The 25,433-nt window shown below is 39.9% G+C and overlaps 1 protein-coding gene and 1 pseudogene across 4 annotated transcripts in view; one reads left to right on the top strand and one right to left on the bottom strand.

Moving 5' to 3' along the window:
• OGT (O-linked N-acetylglucosamine (GlcNAc) transferase) overlaps positions 1-20,366 on the bottom strand; it is a 37,170-nt gene extending 16,804 nt beyond the window's left edge. Inside the window, exons 1-14 of one of the 4 annotated variants that reach the window (XM_027093623.1) lie at positions 20,139-20,366; positions 17,129-17,309; positions 16,020-16,263; positions 10,214-10,282; positions 6,819-6,935; positions 4,501-4,580; positions 3,765-3,960; positions 3,365-3,505; positions 2,670-2,770; positions 2,355-2,508; positions 2,156-2,257; positions 1,780-1,959; positions 951-1,109; positions 713-802 (exon numbers count right to left, since the gene is read on the bottom strand). In XM_027093623.1, the coding sequence (XP_026949424.1) occupies positions 713-802; positions 951-1,109; positions 1,780-1,959; positions 2,156-2,257; positions 2,355-2,508; positions 2,670-2,770; positions 3,365-3,505; positions 3,765-3,960; positions 4,501-4,580; positions 6,819-6,935; positions 10,214-10,282; positions 16,020-16,263; positions 17,129-17,309; positions 20,139-20,175 (1,851 nt within the window). In that variant the 5' untranslated portion in view covers positions 20,176-20,366. The remainder of the gene's footprint in view (positions 1-712; positions 803-950; positions 1,110-1,779; positions 1,960-2,155; positions 2,258-2,354; positions 2,509-2,669; positions 2,771-3,364; positions 3,506-3,764; positions 3,961-4,500; positions 4,581-6,818; positions 6,936-10,213; positions 10,283-16,019; positions 16,264-17,128; positions 17,310-20,138) is intronic. The other 3 variants (XM_027093622.1, XM_027093620.1, XM_027093621.1) reach the window with 3 other exon arrangements.
• A 2,240-nt stretch (positions 20,367-22,606) lies between these two features.
• On the top strand, positions 22,607-24,847 carry LOC113613153 (suppressor of cytokine signaling 6-like; annotated as a pseudogene).
• The last annotated feature ends 586 nt before the right edge of the window (positions 24,848-25,433 follow it).

Below are 25,433 nucleotides of genomic sequence, written 5' to 3'. Positions count from 1 at the left end.
ACACAAGCTTTAAATGACACAATAGACCAGATAGATTTAATTGATATTTATAGGACATTCCATCCCAAAACAGCAGATAACACTTTCTTCTCAAGTGCACATGGAACATTCTCCAGGATAGATCACATCTTGGGTCACAAATCAAGCCTCAGTAAATTTAAGAAAATTGAAATCACATCAAGCATCTTTTCCGACCGCAACACTATGAGATTAGAAATCAATTACAGGGGAAAAAATGTAAAAAACACAAACACATGGAGGCTAAACAATACGTTACTAAATAACCAAGAGATCACTGAACAAATCAAAGAGGAAATCAAAAAATACCTAGAGACAAATGATAATGAAAACACGATGATCCAAAACCTATGGGATGCAGCAAAAGCAGTTCTAAGAGGGAAGTTTATAGCTACAATCCTACCTCAAGAAACAAGAAAAACCTCAAATAAATAATCAAACCTTACACCTAAAGGAACTAGAGAAAGAAGAACAAACAAAACCCGAAGTTAGCAGAAGGAAAGAAATCATAAAGAGCAGAGCAGAAATAAATGAAACAGAAACAAAGAAAACAATAGCAAAGATCAATAAAACTAAAAGCTGGTTCCTGGAGAAGATAAACAAAATTGATAAACATTAGCCAGACTCATCAAGAAAAAGAGGGAAAGGACTCAAAAAAAAAAAAGAAAGTTGTAAGTATAAGAGTTTCACATACCTGAGAAAGATCAATGAAATGATTGGCTTCTGCCATCACCTTCACTCGGAAGTTTGTGCCATCATCTGGGCTCAGGGCATAACAGAATACCTGAAAGGCAGCACATAGTATATTTAATAACCTTGGCTCAAATCTTTCCAAAAGACACTGGGCTTAACACCTAAAGGTGACTATAAAGCTACCACTGTGGGTTTGTTTGGTTTTATAAATAGCGACTCTAGAGCAACACTACTCTTACCTCAAATTTATCAGGATTGTGCATGCCTGGAATAGACTGCATAAGATGAGAAGTAGGATGATTCCCAAAGTCAGAACTCACGTATCCTACACGCAGTCGACCATCACTGAGCTTCAAGTCTTTCGGATGTTCATATGGTGGTTTATGAAGGACATTTATCTACCAATGGAATTCAGTGCTTGTTAGTAAAGTTGAGTCTATATGTAAATTTTCATCTAGGAAAACTGACTAAAAGCATACCTGTTAGGAATGGTATGCCCAGAATACTTCTTTAATTCATATAACCAGTCTAATACAACCTTAGCAATTTGTATAATATGCTTCATACTTTGACCTGTTCCTGAGGCCTATGAAGTAGCCCAAGCAAGTTAAAGTTGTAGGAAGGAAGCAGAGTGGGAAGAGCATGACAAACCCTGCATTTTAGAAAATTCTGTAGGGAAGCATTTTTTAAAAACACAATTACACCTAGCACTCTGCTCTATTCTGCTGAGAAAATTCCCACCTTTGATCAAGTACTGCTCTAATTCTCAAAGGTGAGTAGAAAATACCAAACACTTTATAAAAACTATGGTTTCAAAATTAAAGGAAAACACCATCAGCCTACTGTTAAGTATTTCAGTTAAGGATTCCACCTTATAGAATGGAAGGGGTTATGATCAAGACAGGACACAATGGGAGGGGGGCTTCTGGACTGGCTCACGAAGCTTCATTTCTCAACTTGGGTGGTAAACACCTTATGATAACTCATTAAGCCATAAATTTGATTCATGTAGTTTTCTGTATCTGTGTTTTACTTTACGACGAAAAGATTAAAATGAAAGACTCGCACCTTATCCAAGCAGAGGTTCCCATGCCTCTCAGCAATAGCCTTCCTGAAGCCATGAGAAAGAGGATATAGCATACTATGATGAGGATGCACAGAAGGCAACCTATTCTTCTCTAACTGGTCAGCCACAATGCTGACCAATTTCTTCATTCGCTCATCATAGTCTGTCCAATCACAGACAATCTAGAGGAGGCAAAAAGAAGTTATTATCCAGAAAACCTTACTCCAAGACTTAACATCCTATGTGTCTTTGGCCTAAAGTAATGTCAGATAACCCATTAAAAAACAGTGTCTCCAGCCAAGCTTGGATTAATATGGCACATACAATTAAAAAGTGATTACAACCCTGAAAGCCAATTACTGGCCCATTATTCTTTACCTGCAGGCAATGAGCCAAATTACAATAGGCGTCAGGAAAATCAGGTTTAAGCTTCAGAGCAGTGCGATAAGAAGCAATTGCTTCTGGAATATTCCCTGAATCCTGGAAATAAAGTGGGATGGTTAAATTTTTTCTAAAATTAAAAACATTAGGTGCTAAGATGCATATATTGTAATAAAATATATATAAAAAATAGTACCTTGTGAATGGAAGCCAGATTGCTGTGGGCATCCGCAAATGCAGGGTTAATCTGAATAGCACGAGTATAACACTGCAAGGCTCCCTGAACATCCTGCATCTCCTTTAGAGTGTTTCCCATATTAGAGTAGGCATCAGCAAAGGTAGGACTGATTCTAAAGGAGAGGACAAAGATTTTATTTCTCTAGTACAAAAACCTTTAACCCCCTGTAATATTAATTTAGTCTGCTATTATTAAAAGTCCCACATACCAAATGTGCCAAATGCCTAACATTTTAAAACTTAGAAGAAAAAAATAAGGCTGTGAGTCTCTTACCGAATAGCCTCCTTATAATGCATCAGAGCTTCCTGCAGTTTTCCCTGCTGCTGCAATACACTTGCTAAATTTGAATGGGCAGCAGCAAACTCTGGGAAGACCTATAAAGATTCAAGATGATAACTGAGGTTTAAAAAAAAAAAATAACTGCTAAAACAGCAGTAATAACTTACCACAACAAGAACTTCGCTCAAGCACCTTTATATCCCTACACTTCTCTCCACCTTCTCCAAGTCTACTCATTCTTCAAAGCCAAGTAGTTCAAATTCTACCTCTTCCTTTCTTTTATACCTCTCCGTGTTTCAAAACATAATGAGGTAGACCTCTCCTCATCTTAGTTTATGCTGGTAACTCTAGCATCTCTCTTCAAAACTCCTACCACACCTACCAACCAACATTACAGCCATCAGGTACTGAAATTATACATTTACTGGTAACTCTTCTTGAACTCTAGCTTACTGTTTAAATTTTTTTGTGCCAATCTTATCTACCCATAAAATAACAAACTCAATGTTAAGGATTTTCTTGAATGTCACACAGGACCTCACTCATACCTTAGGTACTCAATTACTGGTTCAACGAATGATTTGCCCACTATCTACTTTTACAAAAGAGGTGGATGACATGGCAAACTTAACTGCCTTCCCTCTACTATCACACAGACAAAATACCCAGCCACACCACCCTCAACATACTTCTAATGCTTTACGATACAAGCGAACTGCCTCTTCAATGTTTCCCTGTTCTCGTTTGATATTGGCTAGGTTATTCAGAGAGTCTGCATGGGTGGGACACAGCCGGAGAGCTGTATTGTAACAATCTTCTGCTTCGGCAACCTAAAAAACAAAACAAACTATTCAAAAACCTATACAGAGGAATCACAGAGTCGCCACTGATATTATTCTAACAATTGCTTAGTTAAGCCTAATGGCTGGTAATATTCCAGAAAACAGGTATTTTTGCTATTCTTCCTCTCATCTATAATTCCAAAATTAAACAATTTACCACCTCAGTATTTAATGACAATATGTACAAAAATGACTTTTTTTTAATGCCATCAGGTAACAAAGAAAGAGACTGAATAAAAATCCTTACACTGCCCTTCTCTTTGAGAGCGTTGGCTAGGTTGCAGTAAGCATCAGGGAAATGTGGTTGCAATTCAATAGCTCGCCTGTAGGTGTCTATTGCCAGATCTATCAGGCCTTGCTCATAGTATACACAAGCCAGGTTGCCATGTACCACTGCATGATTTGGGCTCAAGCTTAGGGCACGAAGGTAAGCTGCCACAGCTCTATAAACAGAAACACACACACACACAATGCAACTAACTTTTAATGGATGCTTTGTTACAATTATTTCATTCTATCAAAGTATATCAATTATAACTAGTTACAATTAATTCATGCCATACTATACTTAACCTCAAAAATCAAAGTTGCACCTTTATAAAATGTATTTTTACACTGAAAAATTTTCTATACCCCCATAAGAAACAGACTTTCCTTTGACAACAGCAACAAAAAGTTAAAAGTCAGGATTTACTTAGCTTTCTGAATCAGACAGAAGGAATAATTTAGTCTAAAAGATAACCATTTCAATAGTTTTACAATAAAGGAAATTTCAACTAAACTCCTAGTGAGAAGGATAATGGCTTCGTGAAAAGCCAACAATGAAGTCAGGCAACAATAAACCTATAATAAAAGGTAATACAGCAGACCTGAGCCGGGAAAGTAACAAAAGGAAAGTGTATTTCAATGACCCACTGTGATAATTTCAGTCCAAACTCTCAAGTGTTGATACAACAAAAACTCCAAATAGAACATTCCCTCACCTGTCAAAAATCCGTGCCTCTTTCAAGACATTTCCTAAATTGATATAAGCATCCAGAAAATTGGGGTCAAGGGTGACAGCCTAAAAATTGCAAGACAGTTACTTAGAGCAAGTTAGGATTTCAGATGAACTTCCCAATTACAAATTTTTAGTCTGAGATAATTTTAGACCTCCAATTACATTTTCTAGTATAATTAAATCTTATTTCTTTCATTTTTAAAACCCAATTATTTTAGTACCCACTCATTATTCACAAATCTCAATGTTACCAAAATAACTTCCCATGTAATGTAAGAGCAAAATGTGTCCTGAAGGGAAAAATTTTAAATTGGGTCTGCTCCAATTTTATTGAGCTGAACACTTCTCATGGTTGGCCCCATTTTATTCTCAATTAATCAGCCTAGCTCTTCTAAAAAAATAATGGCAGGAAGAAGCAGCAAGCTCTAACTGAATAAGGAAATACATACCTCAGTAACTACAACTGTATACTCAGACCTTAGTAAGATATGTAATTAGAGCTGTATACTCAGTAAGATACATTACTTCAAGGGGATACTAACCATTAAATGGTTCATTCAGATAGTTCTGAAGCTGTCTTAAAATATGACCAGATATATCTACAGCAGTAATTCTCAACACTGGCAGTATATTAGAATTCACCTCCTAAATGGAGCCTGGGTTCCATCACAGGCCAGTTAAATCAGACCCTCTGAAAACGGGGCCAGGATATCCATATCTTTTACAAGCTCCTCATGTGCAACCAAGGAGAACCACAGAGCAAGAGAGTAGGTACTCCTATAGTGTAATGAATGGAAACCTGAACTGAAATACTGAAAGGTAAAGGTAATGAGTAACTGTGAATATATTTAAGACTCATTAAGAACATTCCTCTTCACTTAGATGGCAACTCTGTTGCACTTAACTTACTTAGATTGTCTATAGTAATAGATGTCCACCCCCAAATTTTTTTATTATGGAAAATTTCAAATATATACCAAAGCAGAGGAGTATAACCTCCAAGTCTCCATTACCCAGTTTCAACAATTAAAAAATCATATTCAATTTTATTTAATCTATATTCCAACCTAACTCGCCCTCTTCCCAGATCATTCTGAAGCTAATCCCAGACATATCAGTTCATTTGAAAATTTTTAGGGACAATACAGGAATACTTTTTCCTCCTAACATAACTACAATACCAATATCACACCTAAAAAAGTGACAGCAATTCCTTAGTATCATATATCCATTCAGTGGTCCAATTTCTGATTAACTTTGATTGAGGATCCAAATAAGACCCATACAATTAACATGTCTTTGTGAGTTTCTTTAAATCTTTTAAATTAAAAGTTTAATTTAAATCTTCATTTTTATTCCTGTAATTTGTTGAAGAAATCAGATCACTGTCCTATACAGCTTCCCATAGTTTGAATTTGCTGACTGCACCCCTATGGTGTCCTTTAATGTGCTTATTATGTTTCCCTGTCCCATGTATTTCCTGTAAATTGGTAGAACTACAAGCATAATCAGATTTGGGTTCTTTGCTCTTTTTGCAAGGCTACTTCACTGGTGGAAGTACTTACTTCTATCACAAGGTACAAAATGTCTGGTTGTGTCTCTTTTTTTTTGCCACTGATAAATGCCTAAATTTATTATTGGTTATACTCTGATTCTATCATTCCTACTTCATTTATTAGCTGGAACACTTGTATAAAGAGAAACTTCCCCCATCAACTACTGGGTTACCCTGATGTCCAGTTCATACAGGAGAGAGAGGACAACTGTTTAACCAGTTCTCAAAATGAGTTGCTCCTTATCTTCCAAAGATGACCCATGAATTTCTTCTTAGTATAATTATACTCATGAACTTAAATGTATTTGATAAGTTTCAATATATTTCAGTTATTATTCCCATTGATGCTCAACTCCCATCTTTAGCCAGTAGGAGCCTCTTCCAGTTGCCTCCTGAGTCCTTTTGACATAAATATATCAAAACTTCCTTGCTTTCTGGCACAACAAGGCACTCCAGATTATTTTTGTACATTTCCTGCCCCAGATCTGGAATCAGTCTTTTCACCAAGAAACTCTGCTTCTTTACAGTAAAGCTGCCCGTTTAAAAAAAGAATTTTTAATTACTAAAGTACATTTTCAATGCTAAACTGGAAACTGCCATATACCATCCAGCAAATGCTGCAATACTGTCAGAGAAACAAAGATATTATGTGACTGATTAAGTAAAGGCCTATTATTTAGTTCTAGTAGAAACACCCTGCATACATAAGCACTTCAAAAATACCAATTATTAATTTAACGACTAACCTTTTCAAAGTGATGAATTGCAAGCCAAATCTCCCCTTGTGCATTGAAAACACAGCCAAGATTACTCCAAGCTACTGCAAAGTTCGGTTGCGTCTCAATTGCTTTCAAATAACATGCCTTAGGAGGGGTTAATGAAAGAAGAAGATGGGAGGGGAAGGAGGTAAAGGGAAAGGGGAAAATTTATAAAGGGGAAAAAAAAAGATTGGGGGAGGAGGGAAGAAGGTGATATCATTATTCCTTCTCTGACCAGCCAAAAGTGACCCTGCAGCATAGGCTCGCTTGCGCCAAAACTAATGCGCTGCCACAGCTGGCTGCTCCTGCGCCTGCGCCACCAGAACCCAGGTGCAAACCACCATGTTCAGTTCTGCCAACCAATGACCAACCCTTACACTGGGACTTAACCGGGAAGTCAGTTGCCTTAAGACTCTATGCTGGACTTCTCTTATCTGAACACCTAAGGGCTCTTGCTCTTGTTTTCAAGTGTTATCTGGAAGGTGCCACTTAAGGCTAAGTTCCTCCCCCACCCAAGTTTCCCAAAGTCTGTTCTACGATGTGTTAATAGTTATCACTGGAAAAAAAGATTTCACGATCAAATAAATCAGGAAAACAGAAAACAGGTTTCTTGACTACAGGACTTCCCTAAGCCTTTAATAGTATATACACGGTTCCCCGAACTTAGTTGACCATGGACCTCTTCTTTCATTGGACATTTTATGAGAATACCTATAAAACACATTTGGGAAATGCTGCTCTAAACAAACAATAATGTTCCTCACTAACATCAAAACTATGCTACTGAGGAGGAAAATGTTTTTCTGACAAGCCAGATATCATAAGGCCAGGCTATAAGTCACATCCTCACAATGCCCGTCTCCCAAGGAGGACTGAAGCTGAAACCTCATATGACAGGACTGCACCTAGGTTGAGGTCCCTGTAATGCGAGCGCAAACATCGCTTGCGCAACCTAACAGCATCGCACTGCGCAATCGCTGCGAACTGCTGCGCTACATAGAACACCCCTAGACGCAGCAAACGGCCAACCAGATCCATTAATCTACTAGACAGGCCCATAGAGAATATTTGTTTAATGAGATTAGTTGGACTCGAGGTATGTTAAAACCCAATTTTATCCAAAAAGGCTACAAAATAGGACTGAGGGAGCCAGTCAATCAGATTACTCATCTAGTCAACCGTTCACAGGGGCTCATTCGCACGCATTGCGCATTAACGCTGCGCAGCCTTTGCGCTACTGCAGGGTCACAGCGCATCATCAGAAGAGCAGAATGCTGCAATCCAAACAAAGAAGAAAAAAGGAAAAAATGAACAACAAGAAGAGTTAGAAGCTTTTACTAGTAAATTATCTCTAATAATTTTTAATATCAATTAACTTTTACTTATCTTTGACAGAATTGTGGCTATAGTATAAAACATTCTCTTACATAACTTGCTTGTAAATAAAATTATTTTAAGCTGTTTCTGAAGCCACAAGACAGAAGATTCAGGCATGGAGGCAAATTGTTTTGCTGTGGCAGTTACAAACCCGTTACCATATTTCTCATCATGTGACTTTTCGGTGCGTTCCTTGCTGGAAGAGGAGGAGGTGTGTGTCTGCCCTAGATCCAGGCCTCGAGCTCCCTTCAGCGAGGCACCTTACGCATGGAATAGGAGGTTTCACCCACCTGAAACCTTCTAAATACAATATCAATGGTGAAAAACCAAAAACAAGAGAGAAAATAAAAACAAGATCATTAGTAAAAGTTCAACAAAGCAATTGAAATTCTTTGGATGTCTATTACATATGGGAATGAGGACAGTCTCAAGTCTGTAATATGGGAAACATGCAGAAGGGAGAGGGTTAATCAGGGCTATTGCATACAGCAGGGATTTTTGCTGGAAGAAAGGCTCTTCATTTTCTACAAAGACAACTTAATTTTGCTTCCATCTACTAGGAATATGCTGGCTTGAATTTTCAAATGCACTGATTACAAAAGAAATACATTGCATTTCACTCAAGAGTATTTTCTTGTTCACTAAGTTCTCACAAAAACAGAATAACATTTTTCAAACTAGGTGTCTCCAGAGCTCTGAAATAAAGAAGTCAGCAACCTAAGGCAGGCGCAATGTCTCAGCCTAAACCGATCTCTAAAGCTGCAGTGAAGTGCAATTCATGTTAGCTGTCCGCTTGGTGGGGTGACAATTAATAGAAGCTTATCAAATATTTGTTCTATAAATTACCAATTAGATTTATCAGCTAAGACTGAAATCAATTACAATCCATTAGCTGGAAACCTACATAAGGTTAATCCAAAGTGTCAGTAGAATTTATGAGCTATGCACTTAAAACTAGTGCCTTTTAACATCAGATGGTGCTGAAAAGCCTTCTCCCTCCCTGGATGAAGCAGTCAAACAGACAGCTACGCTGCGCATACACTCCACGTATTAGCATGCGCGTGGGGCTCAGAGCAACAGGTGGGAGTTTCAGAAGCATTCTGGTTTCTCCCCACTCCTCACCCCTGCAGCGCGGTTGCGTAAGGTGGCTTGTAACAAGACAATTTCATTTATAAATTTAATTTAAAATTATACCAAAAGCTTTAATAACCCAACCTGGTGTTCAAATTCTTTATTTGGAAACACAGAATGCTAAAAGCCACCTTTCCACTTGGGCAAGTTTTCTTTCGATCAGTCCATTTCCCAAACAAACCAGCTTTGTCCTTCTGACTTTTTTTTTTAAAGGAGGTGGGATGGGGAGGAATAAAAGAAGGAAGTAAGAAGAAAAGAAGGTAGACAACTAGGATTGGAAAAGAGGAAAAGGAACTTGGGGAAGGGAGTGAGGACAAGAAGGGGCAGGATGTTCCAATTATTAATTTGCAATCATTTAACAGCCTTTCTTCCACTGTGAAAAGGGTGAGGAAGATGAAGGGAGGAAGGTTAAATAAGAATTTTAAATGCCAGTATTACAGGGTAACATTTGGATGAAATTCTTCTCCACTTACAAGCCACAAAGGACTTAGAAGAGCAGCATTTTCAATGGCACCTGCATCATATAGGAGTCTTGAGCCAAATCACAGGCGCTCTGCTTGTCACCAGCAGGCAAGCCTCAGATTTGAAGGAATGTTATTTATTCCCACATAAGATCATGACAGAGCCCACTGTTATAAAGATGATCTAGCTCAGCAGAAAGGCTCCAAAATGTTCAGGTTCTTGCTTTACCCCCAGATTTAGAACAGATATGCCAAATCCTGGCCCTGCTCTAGTCTGAGGCGATTCATGCCGTCAGTTTTCCTCAGTTTCATAGGACTGTTTTGTGAAGATAGCTCAATGAAGAGTTGAAGACTTGGCAAAAAGTACAAGTATCCATAACACTGATGTTTAAATGTGTTCTATCAAACACCTACCTTGGCTTCTTCCAAGCGACCCAGGGCTTTGAGCAGGTTCCCCAGGTCACTGCGAACACAGTACAAATCCTAGAAACCCAGAGATACTCTGTCATTAATTATACTCTGCTTTGTCAACCAAAGATATCTTGAAATTACTTTTACACATCTAGCTCCATCATTTTATTGTCAACTAGAGAGACTGCTTGACAATTTAAGAACAGGAACACAATCCCCTCCATCCTCAATTCCAAATTCCAAAAAATTTTAAAACCTCATTTGATGATTAAATCTGACTTGAACTGGCATGAAGTTATTTACAGAATTTATTGATCCCACTTAATGTGAATATGCATACCTTCTGCTGCAGAAATATAAATGTGTTTTACTAGAAGGTGCGGCTCCAGACACACCTGGGAGTCATATATGGTATTATCATCTTTCTAAAATCCTAAAAACTCTGAATTTTATGATGCATTTGATCCCACCAGTTTCAGATAAAAGACTATGGGCCTTGCTATAGCTTCTCCTCTCCCCAAATGTTAGTCACGTTAAAAAAAAAAAAAGCATCAAATGTTTGTTCAACTATTTTGTTCAAGGTTATGAACCACTACTATATCGAGGGTCAAAAATTTTCCATAGTGGAAAAAAGGATTTAGCTGTGATTAGTTATTGGCAAACCTACCCTTAGGCTGTCAGACGTATAGTAGAAAACTTGACTTCATTTCACTATTAGACAAAAGGATTACCATCCAACCAAAGCTTTAATCCTGGCACCTGGCACTAGATTACTCATTAGTATTAACTGCCATTAGAGTTGAGTGGGCGAATAATGAAAAGCAGTCGACTCGGCTTTTTATTAGCAGCACAATTGTGTTGCTAGTCATCTGACTCACCAGTCCGTTCATCAGTATGAAAGACACATCAGAACAGTGAGCTTAAATTTTTATTTGTCCTTGGTTTGCCTTGTCAGTCAACAAGCAAAGACAATGGCAATAAGGAGTAAGCTTATCATTCCAAACTGTTCCACCTGTGGAAGAGCCTTACACTAAGTCCTAGAAAGTGAAATTTTGTCAACTGTGCCAAAGTATCATCATATATACTATTCTATGTGCAACTGTATTATGGTTTCCACAATCAGGTGATTACTGATAAACAGCTTTTGTGATTGTATATTATCATCCATCCAAGTGAACAAAAAGTCAGCCAGCAAAGAATAGGCTGCCACAGAACACCCTTACGGTTGGCCATACTGAGTCAGTTCCATGAGCTACCTGATCTGTCTGTCCATGGAGCAATGACTAGTGTTTTGGGAGAAAGTGGTGGTCTCCTGTGACCTCAAGCACAAAAGGCTAATACTAATCCTCATAGGTATCATTAATCTTATTACAGACTTAGCATCCTCTAATGAGTCTAAGTATTTTTCAACCCTATTTATACTCTCAGAAGTAATGAATTCTATAATCTTGCTATCTACTTTGTATGATTTTTTTCCCCTAAACTTTAAGGGCTACCATTATGTTTTGGCAGACCATGACTGAACAATCCAATCTGTTCAAACTCCTTCTACTATATCTCATTATCGTGGTTATACATCTTTGGACTTTTACCAGTTCCTATGCCTTTTCTGAGCCATAATAATCAGAAGTCTTGCAATAATTCTCCAACAATGACCCTAATGGGTTATACATCTTAGCCAACTGTTGCATTATTTTACCTTCTAGTTTCTATAAACTCTTGGATGCATGCCATCCAAGTACTGACAGTGTATATATCTATATTTAGTTATATCATCTAGACCCATTACAGCATACTAAATCAAGTTAACACAATGCCCACAGTTAAAAATAGATTATCTTCAAGATCACTATAAAATAATCAATAAGGCAGTTTTAGAAAAAGGTAAAACATATCATATTAAATATAATAGTGAAATCCAATTCTCCCACTGGAAATCCAAACCTTCATGCATGAATAACTAATTTCCAGAAAATTCAAGGATACCACTATTCTCCCCAAAGTTCAAAACCTGAGACATCAGTTCTGCTTCAGTAGTCACATCTAAACAATATCTGCTAAGAGAATCACAATTCTCAAACCCGGCCCATGTACCCATTCCTAGGTTAATATCTTCTATGCAAACCTTTATTCAATTCAACAATATGCCTGGAACTGTAGGGAAATAAATTAATAGAATCCTCATCTTCAAAGGGCTTACAACCTATGTGGAAAGACAAAACACATACATACTAAATAGCCACATAGTGGTAAAGAAATGAACTCAAGGAAGAAATTTTAAGCCGGGCCTTAAAGGATGAGTATGGTTTTAACAGACAAAGGAGGCGGACATTGCAGACAAGGGAAAATAGTATGAATAAAGGTAAGGAGATGCAAATGAGTAAGAATCTGCTGTATAACAACCCTTCCTGAAATAGCATTTATTCCCGCCTTTCCTCCTAGAGTCCCCCCACCCCCACCCACAACATCTACATACACACACGAAATAAAATCAGGTTGATTAAAGCCTACAGTAGTTCTCAATTGCCTCTCAAATTAAATTCAAACTCCTCAGCCTCTATTCTTTCTCAATCTTCCAATTGACTCTCCTCTACTACGCTCACTTCTTGTTACTACTTGACTCACCACTTCAGCCAAGGAAGTCTACTTGCTATTTACCTTCCTACAGAATGCTTAGGTTATAAGCATCCACTCGAGAAAATCTTCTGATTAATACTCCCTAAGAATAATCATCTGAGGAGCTTACACCTTTTTTCCTTTATGGGTCAGGTCCTGTCTCATATTATAATCCACAGCTGCCCCCACAACACATCTCCCCAATTCCTAACAAAGCACTGTACACACAATAAGCACTCAAGTATTTAAATGTGACATTTGCACAGCAAACTTACAAAAAGCAGAGCAGAGAGGGACAGAAATACAGTTGACCCTCTGCATCTGCAGATGCAGAAACTGTGGACTCTGAGGGCCAACTGTACTACACCACTGTTTATAAGGGGCTTGAGCACCCACAGATTTTGGTATCCGTGGGGGGGTCCTAGAACCAATTCCCCACAGATACCTAGGGATGACTGTATAAGGTTTTCTACAGTTTAGCTGTATGACTGAGACTCATTAACAGTAACAAATAACATGACAGTAACACGTGATGGTCAGGATGCCAGTAGCTCTCAGTGCTATGCATCCACAATCAAAACAGAAGCAATGGTTCAAAAACCTATAGACTCAGAAACAGAGTTCCTTAGAGCAACTCAGTATTATAGCCATCTTACAAAGAACATTTTATACATAATTCATAAAAGGGATTGCCAAGCATGGGCAACTCTAGTGAGTTATCATGTGAAAGATTACCAGCTGCAACAGCACCTTCAAATACAATGGACTAATATTTTAGTGAAATTATTAAATCACCCAATATTACAGAAGCCAATTCAGAATGTAAAAATATGAAACAGCTCTACTTCTTAAAAGTAATTTCTATAATCAAGTGACAGAATAACTTCTAAACTGACATACCATTAACTTAAAAAGACAAACACTACTGAAAACAGGTTGCCAAGACTACCACCTTAACATTTTACTTTTTCACTACTGCAAAACCAAACTAACCTGAGTTTCTTTAACTATTTTTCATAGAATGTCAACTACATCTGTGATTCAGGCCAGCAATGCACTGCCAACAAGAGCACAATCTAGGAACAGACTCAAGATTCTCTGTCAGTACTGAATTGACACAGGCATTTGACAGTAAGCTTAAATCTAGTTAAGACTAGATACCCTGAAATGAATTAAAACATGATCACTACGGTATATTTAGGTGAAATCAAGGCAGTAGGCACAGTCCCTTTTTCATTCTTACTGATAAAGACAGAGAAATACAGCAGCACCTTCCACTAGAAGAAACAGAACCAGATGGGAATGCACAGATGTTCAATGCCTTCAAGGGGTAGTCCCATGATTTATTTTAGTATTATCTTACTTCTTTGGTAGGGCACAATGATAAGCTTCCTCTTAACAGGTTAGATATTGAAAAGCATGGTTCTGTCTCCCACTTTAGCTTTCCCTTCTCATCATACTCCTACAGTTTGGTATACTGTCAGCAGCAATGACTGCTCTGCGATACATGTAGGCAACTGGAAACCTGAGCAAAGGGGATCAGAGTTCCAAGATGTTTGGGCCCACGGCTGTGTAAAAGGGCACAAGTGAATGTATACGTAATCAACAAGCGAAGGATGGAACCAACCTTAATTAATAAAGGGAAAGAATTTACTGTGACAATTAGGTACACAAGTGAGCCCTGAGCCTTGGCAAGAACAAGGTCCAAGCCCCAGTGGCAGCACATACAGGGTTCCCTAAAACTTTCTGTAACTAGCTAGATGGTACTGCAATAAAAATTACAAAAAGTCACTCAAATTTACATATATATGCATTGAGTATCTCCAAAAGGATACATAAGAAATTAGTTTCATCAGCTACCTCCAAGAAGGGTAGCTGGGAGACTTTTCACTGTACCCATACAAAAAGCAATAAATAAAATTTAACAATCAAAATTAATGGAAAAAACAACTGTTAATAGATATGATAAAAAGTGATTTCAGATCTTTGCATAAACTACTATATTAAGCTTCAGTTTCCCATCTGTAAAATAACGATAAGGGACAGCAGAATGGTTTTCAAACTGTGCTCAAGGGCTGCGTTGAGGGGTGGATGCCCTCTGGGTACCCAGATAAAAAGGGCTTCCTTTATTTCTTCTCTCTACAATGTTTGCTTTCAAGATATTCAGACTCAGGTTTTAACATCCACTTCACCATTACTAGCTGTTTGATCCCAAGAAAGTTAACATAACCCCCGAGTCTGTTTTTAAGTGGTAAAATTGGAACAGATACCATCTACTTTGAAGGATCACTGTGAGCATTAAGAAAGACCAACGTCTGATTGGCACAATGTCTGAGCACATAGTAGACTTTCAATAAATGGTAGCTATAATAGTTAATTATTAACCACTTCAAGGGTTGGTGCAAAGCTAAATGTTGACGACGTAGCTCAAAAACATATTCTTAAATTTTTTCTGGATTCCTATAATCTCCCTTTTATCACTTTCCTGTTATGTCTATCTTATTTCCCTAACTACATCAAAAGTTCTAAGGGCAAGTCTTACTTTTTCTGTGTACCTTTCAGAAACCCTAACACATGGTGAACTTAATGTCTGCCAACTGGGCCTCACTTGTTCCCAGGAAAACATCTGCAATTTAGACAAAAAAATTTTTAGAACTAATCAAAAGCCTGGTGTGCATACTATCACCTCTATTCTACCACTTCTAATTATGTAGAAAGAAAAGAGAATAGAATATTGAGGAAAAAAATTTGCAGCCTAGTTTTCATGTCACGGATCCATATATTGACATCTTAACTATTCTATATTACAGATTAACGCCCTTCTTCCACTATTCCTTGAAAATCAATTAACCGTTGCAAACATGTTATAGCAGAAATTATCCAAATTTAATCAAAAGAGCCCAAAGAAACAATGTCATGTGTTCTGTACTTTTACAGGCATTATAAAGATAGATGTAGAGTTTCTTGCAATAAGGATAATTTTTATACTCTCAAATAACTTGCTAGATAAAATAAATTTTTTTAAAATATAACACAGACCTGAGTCAAAGCAATTTCACCATTTTAAGTAGACAAAACATTGCCAAACTCTTGACTTTTTTCCATGCAAAAACCTATTTGTGTCTAAAGTATCAAACTGTTTCTTTCTAGGCTTTTGTGAAGGGAAAATAATAACAATTAAAATTATACTCACAGGATTGTACTGAAGAGCAGAGACGTAAGCTTGTACTGCCCCTTCCATGTCTCCTGCTGCTACCAAAGCGGCTGCCAGGTTAATATAACCATCGATGAAATCTGGTTTCAGACGCAATGCATGCCGATAATGCTCAATTGCTTCCTGCAACTGCCCTCTTTCCTTGTACACATTCCCCAAATTCGAATAGGCTTCTGCCAGAAGAGGGTTCTGTTTAATTGCCAGAGTACTAAAGTGGGCAGATCTGGAAAAGGGGGAAAGTATTCATGCATGGGTATGCATGTTACAGAAAGAAGGTATGGCCCATATGCAACTCAGTTTCTGAAGATCCTGTGTATTGCTCATTATATAATAATACATTATCTTTTAACTAGCGCATAGTAGGAAAAATTTTGGAAATCAAAGTTTTTCAGAAGTGGAGGCATTCCAGATTTCAAATTGGAACACTCTTTTTTCTTATGAGATAAAATTCTTAACTAGAGTCTCATTACCAAACTGCCTCATTGTAAACCATGATCGTTAAGATCAAGAATAAAAATGCTATGTGCGTGAGTCTCATTTTCCATTTCTTGAAAAGATTCAATTACGCACACCTTTAAATGTCTAAATAAGCCAAAATGACAATTTATTAAAAGGATAAGAACACAGATTCTTCCCTTTTGATTAATTCAATTGATTAGCTAAAAGTAGCACATCATAATGACTTGATGGCATCTGCAACTTGAACCACATATGCACCTCCTACCACAGCATATACACCATCACCTCTGAGCATTTCTGTCCCTCAAGCTGACAAATCTTACAAAGGTGAGAGTGGATGCTCAGATGTATACTAAGAATAATTACCTGAACAGAGTTTTAAAAAAGCAGCAGACGTAGGTGGAAAGAACTAGAAAAGGTCCCTAGTCATACTGATAATATAACCACAAAAGGAGGGAAGAAAAACTGGCAGCTGGGCATGTCACAAGTGGGCAAGAGAGCAGATGTGCGTTGGTGGCTCCAGGTGAAACCCAGTACTGGAAAAATTTCAAGTTCAAATATTTAAGTATCATTTTTCAAGCTTAGCACCCAGAGGCAGCAATCACCAGCATCACCCCCACATCTCCTACCTGTCCAGCCTTCGACACTGGAAGTGTATAGATGAAAGTAATAAAAGTACACCAGTATTGTCTGGCTCTTGTCTCCAGAGCTGCATGCAGTGTCTCTCAGCTGCCTCAAAATCTCCTGCCTGATATTCTCGATGTGCCAACTCAGCTAACCCTTGGAAGGAAAGCATACGTTTCGTTGGTTCTGGAGAATCATCAAAACATTTGAGGGAGGGGGGGGGGAAACAAAAAGTTAGAAATGCAAACAAAAAAATGTAAAAATATGGTATATTAAACTTAAAGATGAAAATGCTTGAAACTATGTAAAGCACTAGAGTGTTCTGCACGTTACTGATACCCCCAAGTTAATATCAAGTGCAGAACTGGCATCTTTAGAATTCGCCCATTAACTTTCTTTCCCAGACCAGAAAGAAATATTTACTTAAAAAGGAGATTACATAATGACAAAAAATACTTTGTATCTTTAAATTACAAATCATAAGTAGCATCTAAAGATTTACGAAACATTATTCCTCATACCTTAGGTGACACAGAAAAACAAAATATAAAACATGTGATTTGCAAGGTCACATAGATTTAATAATGTCAGAATAACCTACTGGGAAACTTAATACTTTGTCCCATGTTTTAGGTTGGATCTGTGGGGGGTGGGGTACTGGTAACTATCTCTTAACCTGGGTTGAGGGCACCATATGCGTAGTGAACTCAATTATATTGTTTTGTATATTTCACAACTTAATTTTTTAATTACTTTAAGGGCAACACTAGAAACAAGCATACGGGAAACAAAACTAAAAGTCAAGGTGCTATTTTTAAAACAGCTGGTAAACAAGATGAATTCATCTGTCAAGAGCCAAAATATTTAAAGGGATCATCAAACATTTTAAATAAAGACCCAAGATTACATTGCTCCTCTACCATCCCAAACTCACATTGAGACCAAATTAGCTAAACCCCACCTACGCTGGTTTAACACTAGCATTTTCCAAAGACCTCGGATACTGACTAAAGGATTAAGACACTGCAAACAACCCTGTGTAAACCGAGCAGTTACCTACAACTGCAATGATTTTTTAAAATGGGAAAACACTAAAATATAAAACCATTCGATAAAGCGCAACAGAATAACAAATGAAAGCACTTTGCTGTGTGTAAGTGACTTCGTTCAGATACATAAAGATAAAGGGTATACATCTAAAGCCCAGAGAGGGAAAACAACAACAAGCTACCTAAGTATCAATTGTAAATACTTACTTAATAATACATTACTGGGAATTTGACCACACCACTTTAACTAGATAGCGTGGGAAACCTTGTACAAATTACTTAAATTCTACCAAGGTCAGAGTGACAAGCTCAAATTTGAGCCTTAGACCCTCAATCATTAGAGCTGGCAAGCGAACTGTATTCACAGGAACGCAAAGTAAATTTCCTAACAGAATGCACAGCTAGCTGACCACTAACATAAGAGCAGAGAGACCTGCATCCAACTCTGGGGGCGGTTATATCTATGAGAGAAACTAGAAAATCACATTTTAGACAAGTCTCTAGAACTTCCTAGCTCCTTATTTTAAGACATTATTAACTTTTCAAGGCCGCCTGCTATTTTAACGCTCGAAATGACAACTTCCTCAAATAAAATAACACGTAGAAAAGGGCAAGCTAGTACAGGAGAATCTAGGACAGAATCTTAAATCTTTAAAAATCCCTGAGAGGGAGGGGAACACAGACTAATAACTAATCCCACTACCTACAATCATGGCTAAGACAATTGAAGATTCACTTCTTAGTGCACAAATGTTCAAAAACAATAAAACCCTTGACACATCTCAACTGAGAAATCAACAAAAAAATAACCTCGTGGGAAACCTTAGAACCGCAGCCCAATCCCCCCTCCCTCCCGCCCCAAATAGCCTCAATATGGAAAGGCAGCTGAAGGACACTCCTATAATTTGGTTGTTTCCTTATTTTTAGTACCAAATACTCTCGACTAATTGTCTAAAAGGGCAACCGCCTTGCACTTGTGCAGCTACACTCCAGTTGCTTTACAAACTCTTCAAGCAGGGATGAAAACTTAAAAAAAATACACCCCCTATGAATAAAGAGATACCGGGCTAAAGAATGGGGATGGAAGACCCAGAGGCGGCGGCGGCGGAGGAATACAGGGAGAAAGTAACACAAAGCGAGAAACTGGCGGGCAGGATGGTCAACGCCAAAACCCCAGCACCAGGGTGGTTTCTCCCCAAGGGTAGGAAGTGGACCGCAGGGCTGGCAACCTCGCGAAGGAAAGGGTGTGGCTGCCTGCGGGAGGGGAGGGAGGAGGACAGGGTGGGAAATCCAGGCTGGGGGCAGCGGGTGGAATTGAGCGATGGCAAAAGGAACCCCTGGAAATTTCCAATCGAAACCGGGGCCACTCAACCGAAGACACAGCAGAAAGGCGCTGCCCGGGGGGTGCTGCTTCAAAATCCTCTCGTCGAGGTTACTCGAAGCACACCCAGGAGCTTGTGCCCGTCCTTGGGGTGATACAAAGTGAGGATACGATTACCTCGGAACGGCACCCGCGCCCTCGATTGACAGAGGACCACCAAATCGGGCTAAGGGGAGCAGGGTGGAGGAGGACGTAGAGGGGGAAGAGGAGGGGGCGGTGAGCTGAATTAGGAGAGAATACGGCGGGGAAGGCAAGTGAAAGGCAGCGAGAAGGGCAGGGATTCCAATGCAGTCCATTCCAAGACATCCTAAGCGCGCACGTGTGGAAGAAGCGTCCCGAGAGAGTAGAAGGCTAGAAAATGCACAGGATTACAAAGCAAGAAAGGAAGCAAAAAACAAGCAAGCGAGAGGAAATGTTTAAGGAACGGACGACAGCAGAAACCGCGATCGGATGCCGGTAGACGACGAAAAGCTCAGCGATGCCACTGATGTAATGGGGATGGCTAGAGGGAAGGGAGTGATGAGAGGCAAAGGACGGCGCGAGACCCCAAGGGGGCGTCTGCCAAGGTAGAACAGACACCGGTACCTGTGCTGTCGGCCACGTTGCCCACGGAAGACGCCATCTGGAGCTTCTGGAGGGAGTGCGAAAAGGGGGTAACTGAGTCCCGCTGCCGCCACTACTGGCAAGAATGTTTCTAGAGGTAGCAAATACGAGGGCAGCAGCCGTACCACTGCTTTGGCAGGCTTAAGCGGCGGCAACAGTACAGGCACCGAACCTTACGAACTCTGGTTGGCCATCTACCTCTCACGGTCTTGAAATGGCGGCGACGGCTCCTCGGCCGAGACAACACGGACCGGAACTACTTTCTGTTACAATCAAGTACCAGCGCGGAAGTAGCGCGGTAACCACTTATGTGATCAAAATGACTATAATCAAAGTCACTCTTTCCTATGTAGCCTTCCGCACAGGGCCCATTGCGACAAACACGATTTGTGTCGAGAGCGCATGCGAGCAACCCTGTCAACCCGACTCGCGGCTAGGGCACTGTCTGGGGCAGGACCGTCCAAGTTTTCTACTAGCGAAGCGGAAGATGAAAAAGAAACATACACATGATGGCTACATTTTTGGCAGAGTGGTAAAGTATAGTCCACTACCCAGCCAAGAACGTAGATTTTAATAGAAATACCAAAGGCATCTACAAAAGTTTCATCAACTTTATTCGTACAAAAAGGGATAGTTACAAGGTTGATGAATCAATTCTGAGCAAGTAAATTTAAATGGTTATATTTCAAAGGCTGGAATTCAAAACGATGGCAGAGAGGGTTCCAATTAGAACACGTCTTAATTCTGATTCCAGCCATTGATTTAAGCACTTTGATGAAAAAGATTGAGAGTTTCACAGGGCCAAGTGAACCCAAGCATCTCAGATTTGGGCCATATAGCCCGAAATTTCCAAATCCTTTTGGTGTTCAGGATAGTTTTGCCCACAGTATTATGGCAAATGCTTCATAACTCGGGGACATGCTGAGAGTTTGCACTCCAAAGGCAGCAGCCATAAAAATGTTAAAGACGATTCATATTCCTCAAAATCCATGACTCTTCTGAGTTGTGACTTCATTTCCACCACGTAGCTCTGCAGAACGGTACAATCAGTGATATGTAACTCAAGGCAGCTCAACAATGATAAATGGATTCATTTGCCATCTACCTAAACCACACGTCGAGATTGAAACTAAATTGCCTCCACTTATTGAACAAATCGGTTCTTTATGATCTCCTGCAGTTTCAAGTCCACTGTTCGGACATTTTGTCACATTGGTATTAATTTGTATCTCATCTCTTGTTCCAGGAAGGATTTAAGGTAGCTTGCCACATCAGCAAGAAATTATAAACCAATGGAGGCAACAAGTTGTGTCTCTCGGAGCCTTCTTTTTTCCAAGAAAAAAAAAAAAAGTCCTTGATCTAAGAAAGCAAGTCGGTGAATTTCTTCAAAATGTTTCTACTACCTAGCCAACTGCCTACACACACACACACACCCTTAAGTCCTCAAATTTTGCTTCAATTTCTTTGAGACAGCTCACATACTGTTAATTATGGATATGGGCACAGAGGAAATTTGTAATATTGATCATTTCTTCTATCACATCCATAATTACGAGTCAGATGCAGTGAAAAAGACGAAGTTCACTACACAAACTCTCCTGGAAGTTGGGCACCAACCTCTTCTCTTAATTTGATTTAACTGGTAAAACCTTTTTCTCCCCGCTCCCCCCCTTCCCCGGCAGAAGTGCTCCATCTGTGGTGAATAAAATCAGCTTTTCAACTTTTAGAACGGACTTCTCAGATTCCACTGGCAGATGTTTAGGCCTTACTGATTAGTGGGTGCTAGCTAATTAAGTAAAACTCTTCTTCTTGTTAAATGCCAGATTATGTTCCCAGCCAGGCAGGCTATTTGGCCCATCCATACTTGTGGTCTAAGTTTCCTTATCCTGAGAGGAGTCAAAGGACGCTGCTGTGGAAAGCTGGGTGGTGGGGCTCACAGTGATTCAATAAGGAAAAACTCCTGTTGGAGTCTCAAGAACCCCCTCCAGGTACCTTCCAGCAGTAGCACCTGGAGGGTTTAGTTGGAAGGACTTATCAGATAAATGCATCTTCTTTGGCCAATCAAGTAACATTTACTAGAGTGCAAGGCACTGTGGGAGACACAAAAATCAGCAAGACAAGATCTTTGCCCTCAAGGAAATTGAAGCCCAGTTAGGTAGACACAAAAAGCCGCTAGAGCATAAAACAGAAGAGTATTATTAAGGTGATAAAATACATCACTGTCTATAAATATCTGAGGAGGGAACAGTCACTTCAGGCTGGAGGAGGGTGACCAAGAAGGCCTGACCTGGGCATTGATGGAGGTGCTTTTGTGTGTTCTCTTTCACACTGATTTCTGTTTGTTTGTTTTTCTCCCTTTTGTGGGCAATTGTAAATTCAGAATCACCTAAAATAAACCAGCCGCTTCTTCCACCGCAATCCCAAACTTTGCCACCGTAATCATACCGCTAATGGTGTATTCGTTTTCTGTGACTGTCTCGCAAATTGCCCACCAATTTAGCGGCTTGAAACAACGCACACTTCAGAGCAGTCGCGCCAGCGCTCGGCGAGAGAGCCGGAGACACGCTCTGGCCGCCGCCGCCGCCGCCGCCGCCGCCGCCGCGCAGTTGCCGCTGGAAAATGGCTCCAAAGGTTCAGTGAAGCTGGAAAAATACCTAGATGTAGCGCCACAGGCTCTCCAGATGTTTGGGGATAATATTCCAGAGAGAGATCGACCCCCACCCCCCGGAGTAGCTAACCACTCATAACGAAGAAAATTCGTTTTAAAACCTTCCGGAAATCTTTGAGCCCGAATAAAAGTAAAGAAACTGATTTCATGGTAGCACAGCAACCATCACTAGCCAGTGAGTTTGGAAAAAATGATTCCTTATTTGGTAGCTGCTATGGTAAAGACATGGCCAGCTGTGATATCAACAGGGAAGATGAAAAAGGTAGAACAAAATAGATCAAAGACTGAAAGCCTAATGGGTACATTAAAAAGGCGGCTTTCTGCAGAACAAAAGCAGAAAAGCAAGGGGAGCACACCCTCTGGGAGCTCTGCCAGATGAGGATACGTTTTCCTCTCCTCAGCACCAATAGTCTTTAAAGATGCGAGAGCTCAAAAGACCAATAAGGTCCACTTTCCTCGTCAATCATCACTATAGTCCTACCCCTTAGTCTCTTGACCTACAAACTCTGAGGAGCAGTGTATCAAAATGGAGGAAGTGAGATTCAAAGCCCTGGTTCATTCTTCCAATCCAAATCCAACACGTAAGGATGTCTGAAAAGATTTTCAGTCTTCAGCCTGAAACTGTGTGCCGAGAACAAAATAATTCATTAAAGAGTTCAGAATCTCAGAATGGAGATTTGCGTCTTCACCACAATGAACACGTGCCTGTAGTTATTGGACTTACCCGTCAAGACTGCGTTTGGTATTCTGTGCCTAGAAATGAGGGGGATGTATGCTTTGGAAGCATTGCCTATTGTCTGGACAGTTTTTCCATGGAAGTTTCTGCAGTTGCTTCTCAAGCGGGAGAGAACTCTTTCTCCAAAAATGAAAACCAGGACCTAGTCGTTGCCCCAGAGATCTTTGTGGACAAGTCTGTATATGGCTTGTTCATTGGCACCTCAGGTGTCACACTGCAAAGCCCAAGAGTGAGTCATGATGATGTCCCTCCACACTCACCACTGCCACCTCCAATGCAGAAAAATCAAATCCAAAGGAACGTCGGTGGACTTACCAGCACAGATGTCCATGTGTCTGAAAGTATACGTGCTATCATTTGAATTTTGATCCTGACTCTGCTCCTGTGGTTGCAAGAGTTTCTTTCTTTTTTTTAGTTTATTCATTTTTTAAATTTATTTATTTTTGGCTCCATTGGGTCTTCGTTGCTGCGTGCAGGCTTTCTCTAGTTGCAGCGAGCAGGGGCTACTCTTTGTTGTGGTGCACGGCCTTCTCATTGCAGTGGCTTCTCTTGCTGCGGAGCACCGGCTCTAGGCGCATGGGCCTCAGCAGTTGTGGCTCACGGGTCAGTAGTTGTGGCTCGTGGGCTTTAGCTCTAGAGTGCAGGCTCAGTAGTTGTGGCACACGGGCCTAGTTGTTCCATGGCATGTGGGATCTTCCTGGACCAGGGCTCAAACCCATGTCCCCTGCATTGGCAGGTGGATTCTCAGCCACTGCGCCACCAGGGAAGCCCAAGAGTTTGTGACTCAGTGGAAAGTAGTGGTCTTATGGTTGTGACAAGCTTTGCAGAGAAGCTGAGAAAACTTGTGAAATAAGGATAGTGCTGGGGACAAATCACATGCTGGGAGACAGAAGGAAATCTAGCAAATGTGCCAGATGGTTCTTTTCTTGCTCCGGCTAGTTCTGATGACTGTTATCTTTTAAGCTCCAGCTTTTGCTTCCATGGTAAACACTTCACACTAGAATTGAGCACTCAAATGTTAGGTTTTGCTTTTATGAACAACCAGATGTGGATGGACAATTTGCTGATCTAATTAAACATTCAACCAGGGACTCTGGAAATGGAGCTTTTTGTTATTCAAGGTCTCGGTTGCCTGGATATGCAATTTACCCTGTCAGACTCACCAACCAAGTATCACGATTCCTGCAGGTGCTATTTGTTATATGTCAGTATATCAGAATAGACTTATTTCAAAAACTGCCTTTGCCAAACAAAATGAAGAATTATTGACAGGAGAAGCATTACTGAAAGATTAGGAGAACCCTGCATCCTGCACTTTGGGTTCCAGAAAAAGAGATTGAAATATAATTGACAAACTTTCATTACTATCAAAATCTTTGGCTGCCATAACTGTTAAAGATTTAGGTGAAAAGAGTAATCAATTTGTTTAGGGGTGGGGCAGTATTGCCAACGTGTCTTGAGTTTATTTTTGGTTCTTTAAAAAGGAAAGTCTTGGGCTTCCCTGGTGGCGCAGTGGTTGAGAGTCCGCCTGCCGATGCAGGGGACACGGGTTCGTGCCCCGGTCAGGGAAGATCCCACATGCTGCGGAGCGGCTAGGCCCGCGTGAGCCATGGCCGCTGAGCCTGCGCGTCCGGAGCCTGTGCTCCGCAACGGGAGAGGCCACAACAGTGAGAGGCCCGTGTACCTCAAAAAAACATGCAGAATTTATATATACACTAAAAGTGATTTTTAATCTCATACTTTAGAAAGATTTAGAATTATGAATTGACATAGCTTGGGTAATAGAATGCAGATCTGCAGTATATCTTTTTTGTTGTTATTTCAAGAGAGTGATATTTTAATAATCAAATAGTACATACAAAGAAGTTAAGAT

Source organism: Aethalodelphis obliquidens, unplaced genomic scaffold (assembly GCF_003676395.1).
Source record: "Aethalodelphis obliquidens isolate GAN/ISIS:26980383/991018 unplaced genomic scaffold, ASM367639v1 scaffold85, whole genome shotgun sequence".
In the NCBI taxonomy this organism is placed as follows: Eukaryota; Metazoa; Chordata; class Mammalia; order Artiodactyla; family Delphinidae; genus Aethalodelphis; species Aethalodelphis obliquidens.
The sequence above is the reverse complement of the archived record's forward strand: the minus strand, read 5'-3'. Positions and strand labels throughout refer to the sequence as shown.